Source organism: Drosophila eugracilis, unplaced genomic scaffold, assembly GCF_018153835.1.
Source record: "Drosophila eugracilis isolate 14026-0451.02 unplaced genomic scaffold, ASM1815383v1 contig_2154, whole genome shotgun sequence".
In the NCBI taxonomy this organism is placed as follows: domain Eukaryota; kingdom Metazoa; phylum Arthropoda; class Insecta; order Diptera; family Drosophilidae; genus Drosophila; species Drosophila eugracilis.
In genome coordinates, this window is record NW_024573038.1 from 9,762,097 (window position 1) to 9,778,732 (window position 16,636).

A 16,636-nucleotide genomic window follows, 5' to 3' on the forward strand; every position below is an offset into this window, starting at 1 on the left:
AGTTGAAATAAAACTGCCTTGAAAGTGAAACCTGCTGCTTTTTATCTAATGTGCGTGGTTTAATTGCAATTTGCAGGCCCGTGGATCGTTAAATTGGAACGTCTTGGGTTCTTTATACAACAAATTCAGTTGGCATTCGTCTTCAAGCTGTAAGCAAGTAAGCACGAGTCTAGTGATATCTGCTAAAAATCCGGCAACTAAGGATTAACTGCCATTATATCAACGTTTGATAAGCAGTTGAATAAAAGTGAACGTGTGGTTGACTAATTGATATGGATACACATTGTTGTGGTCTAAAACAATAAAAGTCTTATTTACAATACAACAAGTCGTATAAAAATAGTGGTAAACTTAATAGAAGCGTATGTAAATGTTTTATTTTAATATTTGTGGTATGTGACGTTCTTAAGAAATTCAACAATATTTTGCAGTGTATGTTAAAGATTTTCAAAAACTTTACATACATATATTATGGACATAATTCATATCTTGAATCACCCTGCCGAAATATAATGAACTCAAAATAAACATAATTTTGTGATTAGGCATTTTATTGCCTTTAGTTATGTGTTCTAAAAGCCTTATACATATTTATGTATGTATTCAGATCATTGTATTAATTTTTTAACGTAAATCAGCACTGATTATCTATGTATGTATGCTTTAACAAACATATATGTATGCATGTATCATATGATTGTTGTTGTCTCATAAACATGCATAGATAACGTCAATACATACATACATATGTACATATGTACATATGCATATACATATGATCAAACATGCATGTACAAGCTCATCTATTCTCATTTCTTTCTCCCGTAAAATACAAGCTTACCTGCTCTCCTTTTCCCTTCTTTCGACCTCTTTCTGCTTTATAGCTAAAAATCAGCTGACAATTCACGCATTATTTCTCCCACACAAACACTTTTCCTTTTGCCACCTCTCGCTCCCAATGGCGCTCTCTTTCGTTATCTATTGCCCACTCCCCAGCTCTTCTTAGTTTTATTTTGCCGGCTGTGTTCATTTTTGTTGTTTCTTTTATTTGGCAGCTCTCTTTGCGATTGATACAGTTATATTGTGTACCACGATTTTTCTATACCTTTAAATCTAACCTTTTTACAACCTTTAAGTTACACTATCAAAATTGTATATAATAAAATTATTCAAAAAAATGTTTAGACTTAAATTATTTTTAAATGTAAAACTTTTCATTTGATTGAAACGAAATTATACCCACAACATTAGTAACAATGGACAGTGTATGAAGAATTCGACTTTTGAAAAATATCCAGACTTTCCGTTTGATTCGGAATACATTTCGCGACGGCGTTAACGATCATTCGTATTTGAACCGCGGTCCAGTAAACAACGCTGTTTTCGATTCGCTCCCGAAATATCCGCGCATGTTTCCCGAAATATTTGAAATACCTTACGTGCGTGTGCGTTTTGTGTGACCAACATAATAACACTAATAATAATAAAACAGGAAAAGCTACATTTTCCAAAGCAATTTGCAGTGACGCGGATATAAATAGGACACACGTTTTTTCGCTTATCAGAGTCCAAGTGACGGTAAATTTCCAGTTTTAAGCTAAAATCTCAAATGATAAGAGGCTTTTGGCCCTGTGCGAATTATATACGTATAAGAAAGCAAAGAACACACCTTTAATGCCGCTGTTTTAGATACAAATAGATATATAGATGACTGTAATTCGTTAGCGGGAAGATTGTGAATCCATTTAGCAAGTGATTATTAAGACGCCTCGCGCCTCTTGGCACCAATGTGAAAAATAATATTACCCGAAAATATGTATTACTAATGCCAAAATAACACCATCTGCGGGGTATAAAAATAAATCGAAATTAATGCTAATTAAAGGTTATATCTGTCTACGATCCATTCGTCTGTTGGGCTGCGATTGAGCTAAAAACAAACTCTCTCACTCTAAGCTAATTCAATGCAAATTGATCGGGGCCTTGGCTCAGGTTCTGAAGAACGCAGCTGCGTTCCCAATGCGTTTTTATAAACAGTTATTATCATTATTATTATTTGAAGAAAATGAAAACAAACAGTCAAAGAAATAGGAACTCTAGTGCTTATCAAATATGTTCAAATTTCAATTATTTACAAACTAATTATGAAATTATTTATGTTCGCCAAAAATAGGAACATTTTTAAGACCTTACTAATAGGAATCCGTAGGAAATATATTTAATATCATTTTCGGATAGGCACTAAAATACATATTAAAACTATAAATTCAACCGCAACTGTACGCATGATTAAATATTTTATTCAACTTTTTTGTTTTGTTTTGTAAAGTCGAGTCATTAAGTGTAATTGAAGTGGGTCTTTAGTAATCAGCTTTAATATCAATTTGTGTATTATTTTAATGGGTTTATATATATCATTATTACATCAACAAAATCTCACTCGATCACGTTTCTGATGAGGATTCAGGGAAAGTGCTTGGCTGGGCTTTTCATTCATGGATTTATAGGCGCAGATCTCACGTAGAAGCATTAAATCGTAATTAAAATATTTACACTTCTTTGTTTATTTTAATGGGAATATTTCATTGAATCGTGGGCCTCTGCATTTATTATGTACAGGTGGTCAGGGTTGTACAGTATTGCCTATAAATATATAAAGACATTTCAGTTAAGTATTGAGATTCAATATTCTGTGTGGAAAAACTAAAAATCATTTGGATAAAAGTTAGTTTATTACGAAAGAAATGACGATAATTTTAAATGACGTTTTTAAAGTGCATATAAGTGCAAATATTTTTCCCGTCGCCATTATAAGTTTCAGTTAATAACAGCTTCAAGTTTCCAAAGCCTTATACAAGTAAATTGTTTTAAGATTCATTTTATAATGAGAGCAATATTATCTTTATAATTAAAAATGTTAATTACGAATTGGGTTAGTGTGAATTTTAGATTGCCTAATAACCTTAGTAATTACTTTGTAAAGTTTTTTCACATTCTCAGTAAAGGTTTTATTAAAAACCCTACAATTGATAATTCATATCTACATAACCTACATATCTTTATAAAAACGAATCATGCAAAAATCCGTAAATTAGAGAGCTTAAAATAATGTTAGGAATCAATATTTTCATATCTCGCCTGGCAACATTTACCAGTAGCAACATTTTCTACTATCAATATCCGCCATCAAATCAAAATCCCCTTAGCGATGGTATTTTAACCCACCTGATGCCGGGTTGTTTTCGATATTGTTTTTGAAATAGTTCTTATCAGTGCAGACCTGTCGAAATTTCCATTAAATGGGATAGCGATAGGATTCCATAGACTGCTATCTCTGTCTGCTTATCAGGTGTCTGATTTTGGCGCGTTTGGAAAAAAGGTTCAAACATGTCTGATAGACAATAGCTAATTGCCAACGACAACAAAGTAATAAAATATTGGCAGCCCACTTTGTGCGTTGGCCAATAACAATATTGTTAGAATTTTAAAATACATCCAGCTCGTTTTTGTGTTCCCTTGTAAATTAGACATTCCAAAGGCATCGGCAACCTTGTCATCGTATCTGAAATGGTCTAAAATGTTAGATTTTTGCTGTTTTTTGACTGCTTTGAAAACAGGCCAGGGACCCGCATAGGAAGTATTTTTTAATTCAATTTCAAAATCTACGCAAAAATCAAAGTATAAATTGTTTTTGTTGCCAAATTGAATTTGTATGCAGGCAATGGCTTAAACGAAAAATCAAACAAAAAAACAAAAAATACAGAATTAATGCACCTGATGGCAAATCAAAACAAAAAAACAAATGTTATTGGTCCCGAATTTTATTGCAAGCCTCGCTTTTTGTTGATATTTTCAATTGATGAAGTGAGTGGTTGCATTGATCTAATTGATAATCAAATTGTCAACCGTTGGCGCAGATTTACGATCTGGATTTTACGCCAACCAAATCCGGATTCCAGGGTAATCAGAGATTTTTGGGAAAGTTAAAAAAACGGTGCAAAGAGTTAGGATAGAGATATACCTAAGAAGTTTTCAAATGGTATGGTAGAGCTGAAAACAATATTTTTATATTTTATGAAGTTTATTGAAGTATAATAGTTTACATTCTAAGAATAAATTTAAGATAATTAACAACAAATTTCTTCTTTAGACATATTTATTTTGAGTAAACTTACAGAGTGTACCGTCCAAGGCTTAATCGTCCACATGCCACGCATATCACACCATATTTTATCTAGACGATCGCATTTTTATCTGCTTTATCTTTCCCTGGTAACTACAGCAACAAGTATTTGTATCTGTAGCCCAGCTTATCTCTTGTTATCTCGTGCTTGAGCCCCTCTTCCACTGCCTTTCGGCAATTCAGCATTCCAGCCACCCGTCACCCATTTTCAATTTCGAATGAAAATGAAATCAAATTGAGGAAATGGGCATTTAGCGGCAGTTGCAAGTGGAACAACTGGTAGATACATATATACTATCTATAGAACCAAACAAAACACATGTCTAGTAGGAGTATCTAAATTGTTTGTTGCTACCTGTTCAGCATTATCTTGTTAATTGTTTGTTCCTACAAATGTCTATTTTGGAAGGATGGGAAACATTTGATTGTTTGCTGGGTTGCACATTCTAGTGCCCCGAGGCGCCATTTATCGTTTCTGTACTGATTTTCTAATTACATGACTACTATATATATGGGTGTACTAAAACAATAGATTATATCATTTGATCGAATCCAATTATTTACAACTGCACGTGTGACAATTTGAAATGCAATGGGCTCGTTTAAAAGTCGTCATCGTGATGGGGATGTTGGATAGTTTAATAAAATAGAACTTATTGAGAATTCCAGATGGAAGCGACAGATTGAAATCAGGAATCGATTGGTCTAGAAATGTGATGCGGTCTTTATATAAAAGCAATGATCTCATGTAAAATCGCATGTTCTTTCTTTCAATTTAAATACCTAAAATTCTAGAATGGGCAATAAAACCTTAATGATCAACTGATCCTTGAATCCACTTTAGATCATTCATTTGGATTAACCAAAAATATCATTAAACCGCAACATGTCCCTCGATAATTACTCTACTAGAGGGCATTTAATCACTATAAATGGCCAATAGGGTTCAACCTTGGGGTTACATTACGGCAAACAAACAGAAGGGGGGCGGCTAGCAAACAATCGGTAGCCATATGTCCACGATCACGTAAAGTTACGTCAATGTCGCAGGCGATCGTTGAGATACCCTGAGGTAGCCACTGGTAAAGCGAGCCCATTTAGCATCTTCATTTGCATGCAACTCATCGCAGCAGGAGGAGCTTAAACCCGAATCCAAACCCATGCCCATGCCCATGCCCACATGATGATTATTATGGTGATTTGCATACGAGGTTGGCATGGGCTGAACCCTAAATATGGCAGGTTCAGCTCGGTTCAGTGCAGTATCTAAATCCAAATCGGTTCGGTTCGTTTAACCCTCCATTTGGGGACTTGAACTTGACACAGTTCGGAGGGGTTTTACTAATTGGATGGCTAATAATATAGGGATTCTATCGATTTATAGATGTGATGCGGTTTTTACTACTTCTGATAATATTACTATAATGTAGGGGGATAAATGTGCAATTAGTAAATTTGTATTACCAATTTAAAGCGTGCATTTATATAGATCACACCTTGGTTAGTTGGCAGAAAGGTGCTGAACTTTCTGTCCTCCAATTTGCAATTATTTGAACAATCAATTCTCAACGACTGTCTATACCCTTCTCTTCCACAGAACAATGCCGGTGAAGGAGATACTCCAGCGATGCAGGCCGATACCCCTGTACACCGTACTAGTGCTATCAATCTGCTACTTTGTATTGCAGTTAGTATTCAGCCACTTGACACATGGACTCACCCTACTGATGGCCTCCCATCACAATCTGTGCAACATTTTTGCCCTTGGTGGGTGCATCCTCACAATTAAGGTAAGGTACTTGTTAATTTCAAATACATAACTGAAAAGTTATCAAATTATAAAACGAAGTAAAATATTTAATACATAATTTTCTGTGATTACTTATGAGAAATAATTGTGTTGCCGGTGCAGCAGCTTGACTTATTTTGCTTGCCGGTTTTACACTTTTTTTGGCCAGGAAATGTCGCGTGCTGGTGCAAAGTCGAAACAGATGCTGGTGCATTGAACTTTTATTGTGGCCAGAAAGGCAAACCACAACAAAATGTATCGAAACGCATTCCAAACACCTTTTTATTTTGCGGAGAACTGGTTTCGTTTTTTTTACTTTTTTCGATAATTTATGTGGCAAATTTTTGAAATTTTTATCTCCCTATTTGGGTGTGGTTCTTTTAGTTTAATATTTGGGCTTATCGGTCAATTTAGTCACTGTTTTTTATTTGGTATACCTTATCAGCAGATTACTGTGTAATTAGCCCCTCGAGTGAAATACCTCTGTCTACACAGAAGGTGACATGAAATCAGGTTGATTACACGGAGATATTCGAATTTCTCGTGGAAATGGGGCAGCTTATTTATGGCGAGTGACTGGCAGAAAGCGCTGAATGTTATGTCAGATCTGGGTAGTTAGGGATTTGAGTCAGGATGGCAATGAAGTAGGATTGATCCTTTTTTATTAATATCTTAAACACATATATAATTTCTATATAAAATGTCTCTCCATAACTTGAAATCTCTTTCCTCATATCATTTTATTACAAATTGATTAAAATTCAAGGTGAATACTACCATAAGCCGTGTCCAACTAAAAAATTTATGGAGCAGTCAAAGCTAATATTTTATTATTGAATGGATGCAAAAATCGTTGCCGGTATGGGAAAGCGTGCCAAGCACGTTTCGCAAAAGACAAAGACGAGGCCCAAAACCGCAGAAACCGCAAAAATCAAACAAGACTTGGCCAAAAAAAAAAATCACTGAGTTTCAAATGGGCCCAAACACCAGAAATCGAAAGCTTTCAAACAGTGGACGGGTGTTGTAGGTGTGGACAGTTGTGTGGGCTGATTTTGAGCTTATATAATGGGGCAGGCAGACGGACAATCAGTGGAGCGTTTAAATCGCCAGCAGCCATGTTGTAGATGGGCCAATGCCAATTGTTATGATTTGGCTTAGAAAGCATGACGATAATTGAACATTTCCATTTCATTCTATGCTACCTTTTTTTAACATTGTAATGAATTCAACAAAGAGAGTTAATTTTGCCTATTCAGCTTTGATTTTAAATATATTTCAATAGGAAGACATTGAAAGAGAATGATTTGAATTACTTATTATAAGGAATCATAAAACATAAGCATGGATGCATGGTAATAGAAAGATTTTAACCAGTTTCTCTACTTTCTTTGCAATCTTGCAGCATAGTAAACAAAAACCGGAGGCAAAAGATTCTCCGCCGATTCACACCAAGGAAAATGGCAATGATCCGGGTATGGTTGTCAGTCTGGCCGAAACGGATGCACAAGCCCAGGCTAAAAGGGAATGCCGAGAGCAGAAGCTACGCAATACATTTGGCTGGGCCAGGATCGATATATTGACCATGCTGATTGTGTTCATTATCCTGGCCTCGTTATCTTTCTCGCTAGTGGTGGAGGCTCTACAAACTCTAGTTCACATTGATCACCAAGATACGATGCATTTACCGATTCACGTGATGATGGTGGGATTTCTGGGCCTCATCCTAAATGGAGTGACATATCTGTTAATTGGAGGTTACACCCTACATCAGGGAAGCTTTCTCCACCTGACACCTGGAGGTAATGTGGTGCTCGAGCGTCCAATGTCCAGTAACTTGGATCTATCCCTAACTCCGATGCAAAGGCAACTCAGTAAATCGCGGAATGATCGTCAGTTACGCGATGATTTGGAGGCAGAATTTGGTAGTGTTTACTTCGCCACCAAACGCCAGGGAGCCGTGGAAATGTTTCGTGATGTGTCCAGTACCATATTTGTGATCGTATGTGCTGCGATCGTCTATGTAGCGGAAGATGAACAGCATACGGCTAAATTTATTGATCCCGTGCTCTCCATCTTCTCCTGTGTCCTGTTGGTGACCCTCAGTTATCCTTACAGTGAGTATACTAATTAAATTCATTTGATCTAAAACTAAATACTAAATTCTTTTTTCAGTGAAAGAATCCTGCCTGATCCTTCTGCAAACCATTCCTGGGTCTATCGATTTGGAGATCTTTGAGCGTACTCTGGTCACTAAGTTCCCGGAGATTGTCAGCTATCATGATTTGCACATATGGCAATTGGCTGCCCACCGATACGTGGCAACCATACACATCCAGTTCCAGAATCCTAAGCTCTACCTCAAGATCATCGAACAGGTTCGGGCATATTTCCACGATCAAGGAATCGGAGCGGTTACAATACAGCCAGAGTTTTATCCGTCCACGAATAAGAATGCCTCTGCCTCGCTGGAGTGCCTAATGCAATGTCAGGCGGTTGAGTGCATTGAGAAAGTTTGCTGCAGGGATTCCCGAACCGATCTTCGGGAGGTTTGTGATGCTCCCGGAGGCAGAATATCATCTTCTCCAGCCAAATGTCAAGGAAATGGTCACGACCATAGCAAGACCAAATCCAAATCCTGTGCCGAACTAAGTGCAGTGGTTGTGGAGAAACCCAAGGAGCTGAATGCAGGTCAGCTGCTAAAGAGCCAAGATCAGACAGTGGCTAAATCCATGCCTAAGCTGGAAGCCACTTGCTTGGATACACCTCCAACGAAAGCAGATACAACTAAACCAAAAGACAGTCCAACGAGTAGTGATTGATTATATTTTAATGACTATAGTATTGTATCAATGTTTAACGATTTTAGATATCTCTTAAGTTAATTTAAGAATTTGCCATATAGATATATGGATATGTAGTTTGTCTTCCGTTTCTCATTTACTTTTCGTATTGCATTTTCTCATCATTTCATGATTTTAAAAATTCTCTATTACTCCCCATCTTGTGACAAGAAAAGACCTACACATTGCCCATTTGTGCAGTAAATTACAGAGTTTTAAGTTTTAAGATACATTTACTTATTATGTATATGTTGGACTACAGATGTGTCTGATAATTTACAACCAAAAGATTACAACATTTGACGTGTCATTAGCTAAGCATTTTTTATAAATACATGTATATAAAAATATTTGGATTATGCGTATTGCAGATTTGCTTAATTAATTTTAAAGCACACAGTCAGTTAACAATTAGATCCTTTCCAAGGTTCCGCGGTGGGTATTAGAACATGAAAACTTTGTCTCCATATCGGAACAGGTCTTTTAGATAAGGACGTAAGTAGATATAGCATTTGTCATTCATATGGAAGACCACTTGACTACTTGGCCTCGCCTCCGCCCAGCAGATACTCCAAAGCGAATAGCCGTATAATCAGCGCCAGGTTGTCCGTCGTCGCATAATCAATCACACTGGCGTTATCGTCGGGGGTATGCCAGACACTGGGAAAGGGTACCGGAATGAGGTGCAGGATAGGTACATTTCGACGCAGGAAGGGTATATGATCATCTTCGATCATGGAGGAACGCATGGCCTGCGACTGGAAGTAGCGGGTGTGATCGCGCTGGGAAACCCCGCTGCTGGCATAGCGTTCTAGTAGCTGCAGCTTGGCCAGCCGTGTCTCTACCGACTGGAGACGCATATACCAGGATTCTGTGTTCTGAAAGAAGCTGTAGAATGCAGGATCGGGAGCTCCTAAAAGATCCAGCAGCACCAGCATATCTATTCTATCCAATTTTTCTTCACGATGCCATTTTTTGGCTAGATGTCGTGCTCCATAGATAGAATCCTTAGGTCCCCATTCCTTAAAGGCCTCCTCGCCGTCAAAGAATAAGAGCATTAAACTTAGTTTGCTTTTCATGAGGGGCTTAAGTTGCTCTTGGAGGACTTGTGCCAGGTTTAGGAGCATAGCACAAGGCACTGCTGAGTCCGTGGCCCCCAAGAATTCCACTCCGGGCATGTATTTGCTATCATAATGACAAGCGAGCACCAGAAATCGCTCAGCCTTTGGATTAAGGGTGGCAATGATGTTATGGAAATGTAATTTTCCTTTGATAGGAGCTTCATCATGAAAGCTGTCCATCTCCACGTCCCAATCTAGATCTCTTAAGCTCTGGGCTATGTATTGTCTCACGATAGTGTGATTTCCCGTGCCCACAACTCGGGGTATAAGTATATTGTTGATGGCCTCCCTCAAGTGCAATTTATCGGATAAATTGCTGTATTCCAGAAAGCGGGATTCAGAGAGCTCGCTGGGATTGTACGATATCTGTTGGGATAAAAAAGATTTATGCTTAACAGGCAGCTGGGAAGGAAAAAAATTTGGTAACCTGTGCTCTCCCCACGAGATTATCCTTTAGGGAAACTGTTTCCCTAACCAAGGTCGCTATCAAAGCCGTCTGCACGCACAGCGTCCACATTCTAGCAGTTCGTTGGAGCATATTTCACCGACTGACTAAAAGCTACGTGGCTGAGTATTTTGGTTCGACGAGTGGGAGTGCTTTGCCACAACAGGTGGTTGAAATCAATAGCAGCACGTATGCAAGGAGTTCCAAGGACGTGCGTCTGTGGCACGATTTTGCGGCAGACTGCGGCATGTGCTTTGAATTCTCTGGCGTGCCTAGTAATTTATCATTTTTGATCAATTCTTCGGACAAACTTGCGGAGCAAAAGACAACAAAACATGGGCGTAGCTAATAGGGGTTACATATTTATTCTTTAAAAATAAAATGTCTGTTTGAGAATTCAGTTAAATACGTCATATCAAATCAGTATTATTTTCCCCAAAAATTATTTTTTAAAATATTAATCTCGTTTTTCCCTATCTAAGAAATGGTTTTTCTGACGCCCATGCTATTGAAAACATCTGTTTTTCATCCCAAACAGGTGGCAACTTCGAACGAGAACAGGTGGCAGCCTCTTCAAACAGTTCAGGGGCGTTAAAAATTGTATGACAGTGGTTTTAGGTTTAATACTCGTTATTTTATATTTTTTGTTTAAATTTATTCGCAGCATATTGAATACCATTGAAGTAAACATCGGCTAGAGGAAACTATTCTACACACAGAAAAGAGAGACTCCTATATTTATAGACTTAAGACATTATACTTTATGATAGTTTGTATAGAATACTTGAATTTTCATTAGTTGTAATCCCAAAAAAGTTAATTTCCCTTAAATTAGAAATTGAATATGTATCTTCTGAATAAGATTACACCGCTAACCTTAGGTATATCCACCAATTCAAAGCAAGCGCCCAGATTGTAAATCTTTTTGCGGGGTCTTGGCAGCAATCTCTTGACAGCTTCCATCAGGGAATAATTTCTTAATAGTACACGCATTTCACTTATTTATGTCTTTTTTAATACAACTTATGCACATAGAACACAAAACAACACGTTTTCCACGCTGTTATCGAAACTTATGCAATGGAAAACGATTACACTCAGTTTACAGGCGACTTTCTCCTCCCTTGCTGGCGAGTAAACATTTGTATCCGTATAGTATGTATGTACAAGAGTGTTTTCCGACTTATAGATAATGGAAATGGGTTAACAGTCTGGGTAGATGAGGTTTAGTCCGTTTTGGAGCCCTTGGAACCGGAAGCTCCAAAGTAAGCTCTGTAGATATAAAGTCCAAGAGCAACATGCAATGCCACAACCGCTCCCACGGCAGATGCTATATTAACTTTTACTTCCGATATGTCGAGGAATTGATCCAGAACGAAGCCTTTCAGGACGAAAAAGGTCAGCACGGGCAGGAAAACGATGAGCATGCAGTAAAAGAGTACTGTCTTGAATGAACTGTAGTCCTGCGAATCCTTCGTGTGACAAAAATAAACAAGGGATTAGTAAGCCGGCAAAGTTAAGTTATTACTTTACTTACATGGGACTGTTGGCGGGTTTGTTTTGATGCTCCTCCATCACCGCCTGCAGCTTTCTTTACCTTCGACATTTTTTTTTAGCTAAATTGAACCCGGATTAATTGAAAAAAGCAGTAATTTTATTTAATTTCGGGTTTTGCTTTGACCTGCCATTCGGTTATCAGAAATATTTGACAAATCACAAATCACATGATAAAAAGGTAGTACCGTAAGCGCCTCGAAATATACTGGAAATCACTGTGAATAGTTAAGAATAGAGTTAAGTTAGATTAATAGTTATCGAATTAGTTTTGAATTCTAAGTAAAAGTTTGTTCTTTAGAGAAAGTATATGACAGATTTTTTTTAAATCTTTTCATTTTTAATAAAATTCTTTCTTCAATAATAATGTGTAACATATCAAAATATCTTAAAAATGAATAAAAACATGTTTTAAGCTGCACCATGTAAACAATTTATATGTTTTATTATATTTATGTATATTATTTAAATTTGAAATCGTATTAACAAAAAAAAGGGCTATCTGGTAATACTTCCAGTTTCTTGACCGTTATTGTACTATCGCTTCGTTCGTATTTAGTATTTTTAAGTATATTGACCAGGGCTGGACGCTATATTGCGACACTCGTAGTGCGGTCCCACTGGAGCGAAAGGAAAACAAAAGCAATCGTGAATCAAAAGGCGCACGCGGCAAAATGTAAAAACTTGCTTATTGGTTTATTTATAACAGTTGCCGTCATCGCACTCGCTTCGCATTTTGGCCGATTGCTCGCGCGTACCTCTTGCGTGTGTTAATTAAATTTATTTCAGCCATTTGGCAATTGCTACGTATATTCCGACGGTAATTAACCGACAGCCAGCAAAAATCCATATTTTATATTGTATACAAGATTGAAAAAATACGCGCTTGCAGTTTGCCGCACGATTTCGTACAGTTGAGACGCGCGTTTTTTGTCGCTTCGGTTTATTTTTGGGGAATTTCCACTGCAGTCAGCGTACGATGGTATTGACGAATTTCGAGTGCTGGGCACATGGTGATCCGACGACAGCCGCCACTTTCGAAACCGGAACACTACGTCCTTCAATGGATCCGTTTAATCCACGAGACGTCACCTTTATGACCGACGCCAACAACAATAATAACAACAATAACAATCAAATTGAGGGGCAACCGATGCCGGAAAACCTGCACCTGAGTGTCCTGCGCTGCAAGAAGCGTTTGAATCCTGGTCAAACTCCTGACGAGGATGCGGATCTTGAACAGCCGGTGTACACCAAGAGATGTCGCTACGATGAAGCTGATCTGGCTGCCCAGTATTGCAATGGTAAATATCGTATGGAGTTTCCAAAATGCAAATTTGAAGTAATGGCTTCCAAGTTATTCAAAATGTTTGTTTTGGTAGTTTTTCACTGTGTACTAAATATATAATATATTTATTATACATTGTTCCGATTTAGGACTGTACCTCATATTCCACCTGTTATAGACAGCAAATCCATGATTTTACAACCCCATTTAAATTATTACCTCAGTTCGATATGCATATGTATGTGTGTATTTACATTCATACTCACATAAATATATATCCCAATAAATTATTTATTTTTATTGACTTCCTAAATATTATCGCAATTTTATTGCCTTGCGGTTTAGAACAAATACTTATTTACACAGAAAAAAAACTAAATAAATGGCTGCTTGTTTTCCCATCCAAAATAAATCTTATTAAATGGGCAAAAGCTTTTAATGTTTATTGCTTGGCAAAAATGATACAGAAAAATGTAAAATTCATAATTAAATTAAAAGTTTAATTGGGGATCTTGAACCATATAAGAAAATAATGCAAATAAACAAAATTGATTTATTTTTGAATTTAAAAACCGGAACTCACTCAATGACTTAGGCTGTAATTTTCGTTTTTAATCATACGACCTTGGACTTTTTTTTTTTGGGCCCGCACATTTAATTGACGTTGCGTGAAAATTGTCGTAAAACTTGTAAATTTACAAAACTTTATGGCCTTGCGACCGAGTTTTTTCTTCTTCTCTGTGACCTGTGTTATCAGTTTTTATTTAATCGGTGAGATTTTAGCTATCGCTGGCATATGTATAAAAAACCGCGATAAGCACTTGACAGTTGCTTAAGTTTCAGCAAAGAAAAACCGGCTTGACACAGTCATTAAATCGCTGTGTTCGCTCGACTAAACACACTATTATCTGGACTGGATTACTTGAAATGGGGTTTTGGAGATGAAGGGGTCACCAGAGTGTTCCAATTCTTCTTACTTTCCAAGTTTAATCAATCTGCATTTGCAAAAGTGTTTCAACAATAGAAGAACACAAAAACAAAGCGAAGAGGGCAGAGTGGGGGTGGATTATATGTATTATACAGCCGGTAAAAAAATGTGTGTATATCTAGCGAGAGTGAATCAATAATATATACCCTAGCTAAGGGTATGCTTGTTTTTATGAAAGTTAAATATACTAATTACACATTTTTTATTACATTGATTAGAGATGGCTTAGTTTGGTTTTATTAATTTACAACTTAAAAAAATTAATTTGTGAAAATAATTTAATAATAATATAATATAATGTTATAGTAATTAGTAACTAAATAAAAATGATTTTTTTTCCTACTACTTTGTGGATTTGTTACTTTTTATTTTCCGATAAGATAAGATAAGATAAGATAAGGTATCAGCGCAAACAAAAAGCAAATAAAAAAAACTATCTGACAGATAAGAAATGACAACACGTTAGTCTGCCTCGAATTGGTTATAAATAAACGATCGGTAATTGGAGCAAATATCGATAGCGTCAACGTGTTGCATTGCATAGTCGATGCACTGACAGAAAAAAATATATTTTGAGTATTTCTCTTACATTAGTAAGAGCCTTACCAATTTTTTCTTTTTATGGAAGACAACTAAGCAGCTAATAAATAAAAATTATATCATGCACACCAATTGGGAAAACTGGTTTTGTAACATTTTTCCCCATTAAATGTATGTACTCATACTTGTAATACAAAAAATCCGTTTCCTTGTATGTCTTACATAAGGTTTACAATTAAGTATTAGATCGATCCAAAAACTTAGCTCAGTAATAAATTTCTCTTCCACCTTGCAGATTTCTTTTCACTGCCTGCCACACAAGTAATTGGAACACAGGCCTGCTTGATGGATTATGAGATGCAGGCCACCGGCGGCATGATGATGGAATCGGAGACAAGTTTTCCAGCGCAGCAGCAGCAACATCAACAGCCGCAGCAGCAGCAACAACATCAGCGCATTAATCAGCATTATCAAGGTCATTTGCATCGCGCTAACCGTGATGTGAGTCGTTGCATGATGTCGCACATGATTTAGGGGCCCTCGTTCACACAAAATATAAATTGTATATAACCCAAAAAAAAATGAACATGTACTCTAACGCACAAGAAACACATGCAACAGTTCACCGAACGACGCGTCTCTCTTTCTATATTTGTAAAAATGCCAATGTATCCAAAATGGTTCGCATATTACTCAGAAGCCAAACAAATAATTGAATCGCAATATACCAAATACAAAAATTTGTAAAAATAAAAATCAGCAAACGAACGAACCAATAAGTATTCTGTATAAATTGTTAAACACACATCCTATTGTACAAACAAAAGCTTAGTCGAACATACTTTGTATTCGAGACATTTCAAAACTGTACTTATTTACCTAAAGAAATTAAATACTTAACTAATTTCAATACGTAATCGTTAGACCTGCGAAACATTGCAATCAGCTAATACAAAAGCAATATTATTTTAAGTGAAATGTTCAATTAGCTTGACGCGATTGCTTGAAGCCTTCACAAAGTGTTGGATTTACATTTTTTATTTATCATGTAAAACCGCAAATGTGAAGTAATATTAGTTTTAACTTATTTCTAAGATCTATCACCATAAGTTCAAGTTGTCATTATATGCATAGATTATATATTGATTATGGAATTTTTTTTATCAAACTTATAAAATAGTTTTCTATTTCTTTGTCAACAGATACAACCTATTTTTTATATATATATTCCCATATTTTTGAGAAATATGTTTATATTTGTTTTTTAAAACTTATTTTAAATGCAAATATAGTTGAATGTAAACTAAATAGCTTTTACCTGAAAGAATACAATGAAATTTTTAAGAATCAAACAATTTTGAAAGAAGTATCAATTAAGAGCATGAAGAAAACACTTTGTGAAAGATCTATAGAGCAAGCGCAACAAGTGAAGTTAAATACCCAAAACTGATAGACAACTCTCTCCACTATCTGCTCGTTTACAGAATCCGCAGAGCAACGACCATCGCAGCAAAAGTCAAGAAAATGTCAAGATCCCATTGAGAAAATCAAAATAAAATCAATAGGCAGCGAAGCCGAGGCAGACCTGTATATAGCCACACATGGCGGTTGTCTGCATCACTTCAGTAAGCTCAGCAGGTCGGAGCTAGAGGAGTCTGATATATGAACCATAGACCATAAGGCTATCTGTAGCCACCAACTAACTCCGAAACGAACATTGTAAATCCTAACCTAAGTAGTCATATAAGCTCTCGCATATCGCAACTCCAAGGTGCTTAGAAATAGTATTTGAGTTCAAATAAAGAATAAGCTATCATTGCGAAGCTAAATTCAAGGCTGCTATTACTTGATAAGGGAGTGCTCTTTATAGGGTTTCTAAAACAATAGA

General features: G+C 36.6%; 4 protein-coding genes across 8 annotated transcripts; 2 read left to right on the top strand and 2 right to left on the bottom strand.

The window, feature by feature from the left end:
- The first annotated feature begins 121 nt into the window (after positions 1 to 121).
- LOC108114363 (zinc transporter 1) lies at positions 122 to 9,162 on the top strand. 4 transcript variants are annotated; one of them, XM_017225311.1, is made up of 4 exons: positions 122 to 362; positions 5,781 to 5,973; positions 7,375 to 8,086; positions 8,145 to 9,162. In XM_017225311.1, the coding sequence occupies exons 2-4, from the start codon at positions 5,785 to 5,787 to the stop codon at positions 8,789 to 8,791; spliced, it is 1,548 nt and encodes a 515-aa protein (XP_017080800.1). In that variant the 5' UTR covers positions 122 to 362; positions 5,781 to 5,784; the 3' UTR covers positions 8,792 to 9,162. The 4 variants fall into 4 exon arrangements, with proteins under 4 accessions (XP_017080800.1, XP_017080801.1, XP_017080802.1 ...); XM_017225312.1 differs by having other exon boundaries at positions 122 to 345; XM_017225313.1 differs by having other exon boundaries at positions 139 to 157.
- On the bottom strand, positions 9,026 to 11,371 carry LOC108114365 (glutaminyl-peptide cyclotransferase). 2 transcript variants are annotated; one of them, XM_017225315.2, is made up of 2 exons: positions 11,255 to 11,371; positions 9,026 to 10,299 (listed from the first exon to the last, which is right to left on the bottom strand). In XM_017225315.2, the coding sequence occupies exons 1-2, from the start codon at positions 11,369 to 11,371 to the stop codon at positions 9,352 to 9,354; spliced, it is 1,065 nt and encodes a 354-aa protein (XP_017080804.1). In that variant the 3' UTR covers positions 9,026 to 9,351. The 2 variants fall into 2 exon arrangements, with proteins under 2 accessions (XP_017080804.1, XP_017080805.1); XM_017225316.1 differs by lacking the exon at positions 11,255 to 11,371 and adding an exon at positions 10,361 to 10,880.
- Positions 11,371 to 12,112, bottom strand: LOC108114368 (vacuolar ATPase assembly integral membrane protein VMA21 homolog). Its single transcript, XM_017225318.1, has 2 exons — positions 11,916 to 12,112; positions 11,371 to 11,850 (listed from the first exon to the last, which is right to left on the bottom strand). Exons 1-2 carry the CDS (start codon positions 11,982 to 11,984, stop codon positions 11,605 to 11,607), a joined length of 315 nt encoding a protein of 104 aa, XP_017080807.1. The 5' UTR covers positions 11,985 to 12,112; the 3' UTR covers positions 11,371 to 11,604.
- Positions 12,113 to 12,555: 443 nt separating this feature from the next.
- Positions 12,556 to 16,577, top strand: LOC108114367 (putative mediator of RNA polymerase II transcription subunit 29). The gene is made up of 3 exons (XM_017225317.1): positions 12,556 to 13,236; positions 15,044 to 15,223; positions 16,233 to 16,577. Exons 1-3 carry the CDS (start codon positions 12,912 to 12,914, stop codon positions 16,412 to 16,414), a joined length of 687 nt encoding a protein of 228 aa, XP_017080806.1. The 5' UTR covers positions 12,556 to 12,911; the 3' UTR covers positions 16,415 to 16,577.
- Positions 16,578 to 16,636: the final 59 nt, after the last annotated feature.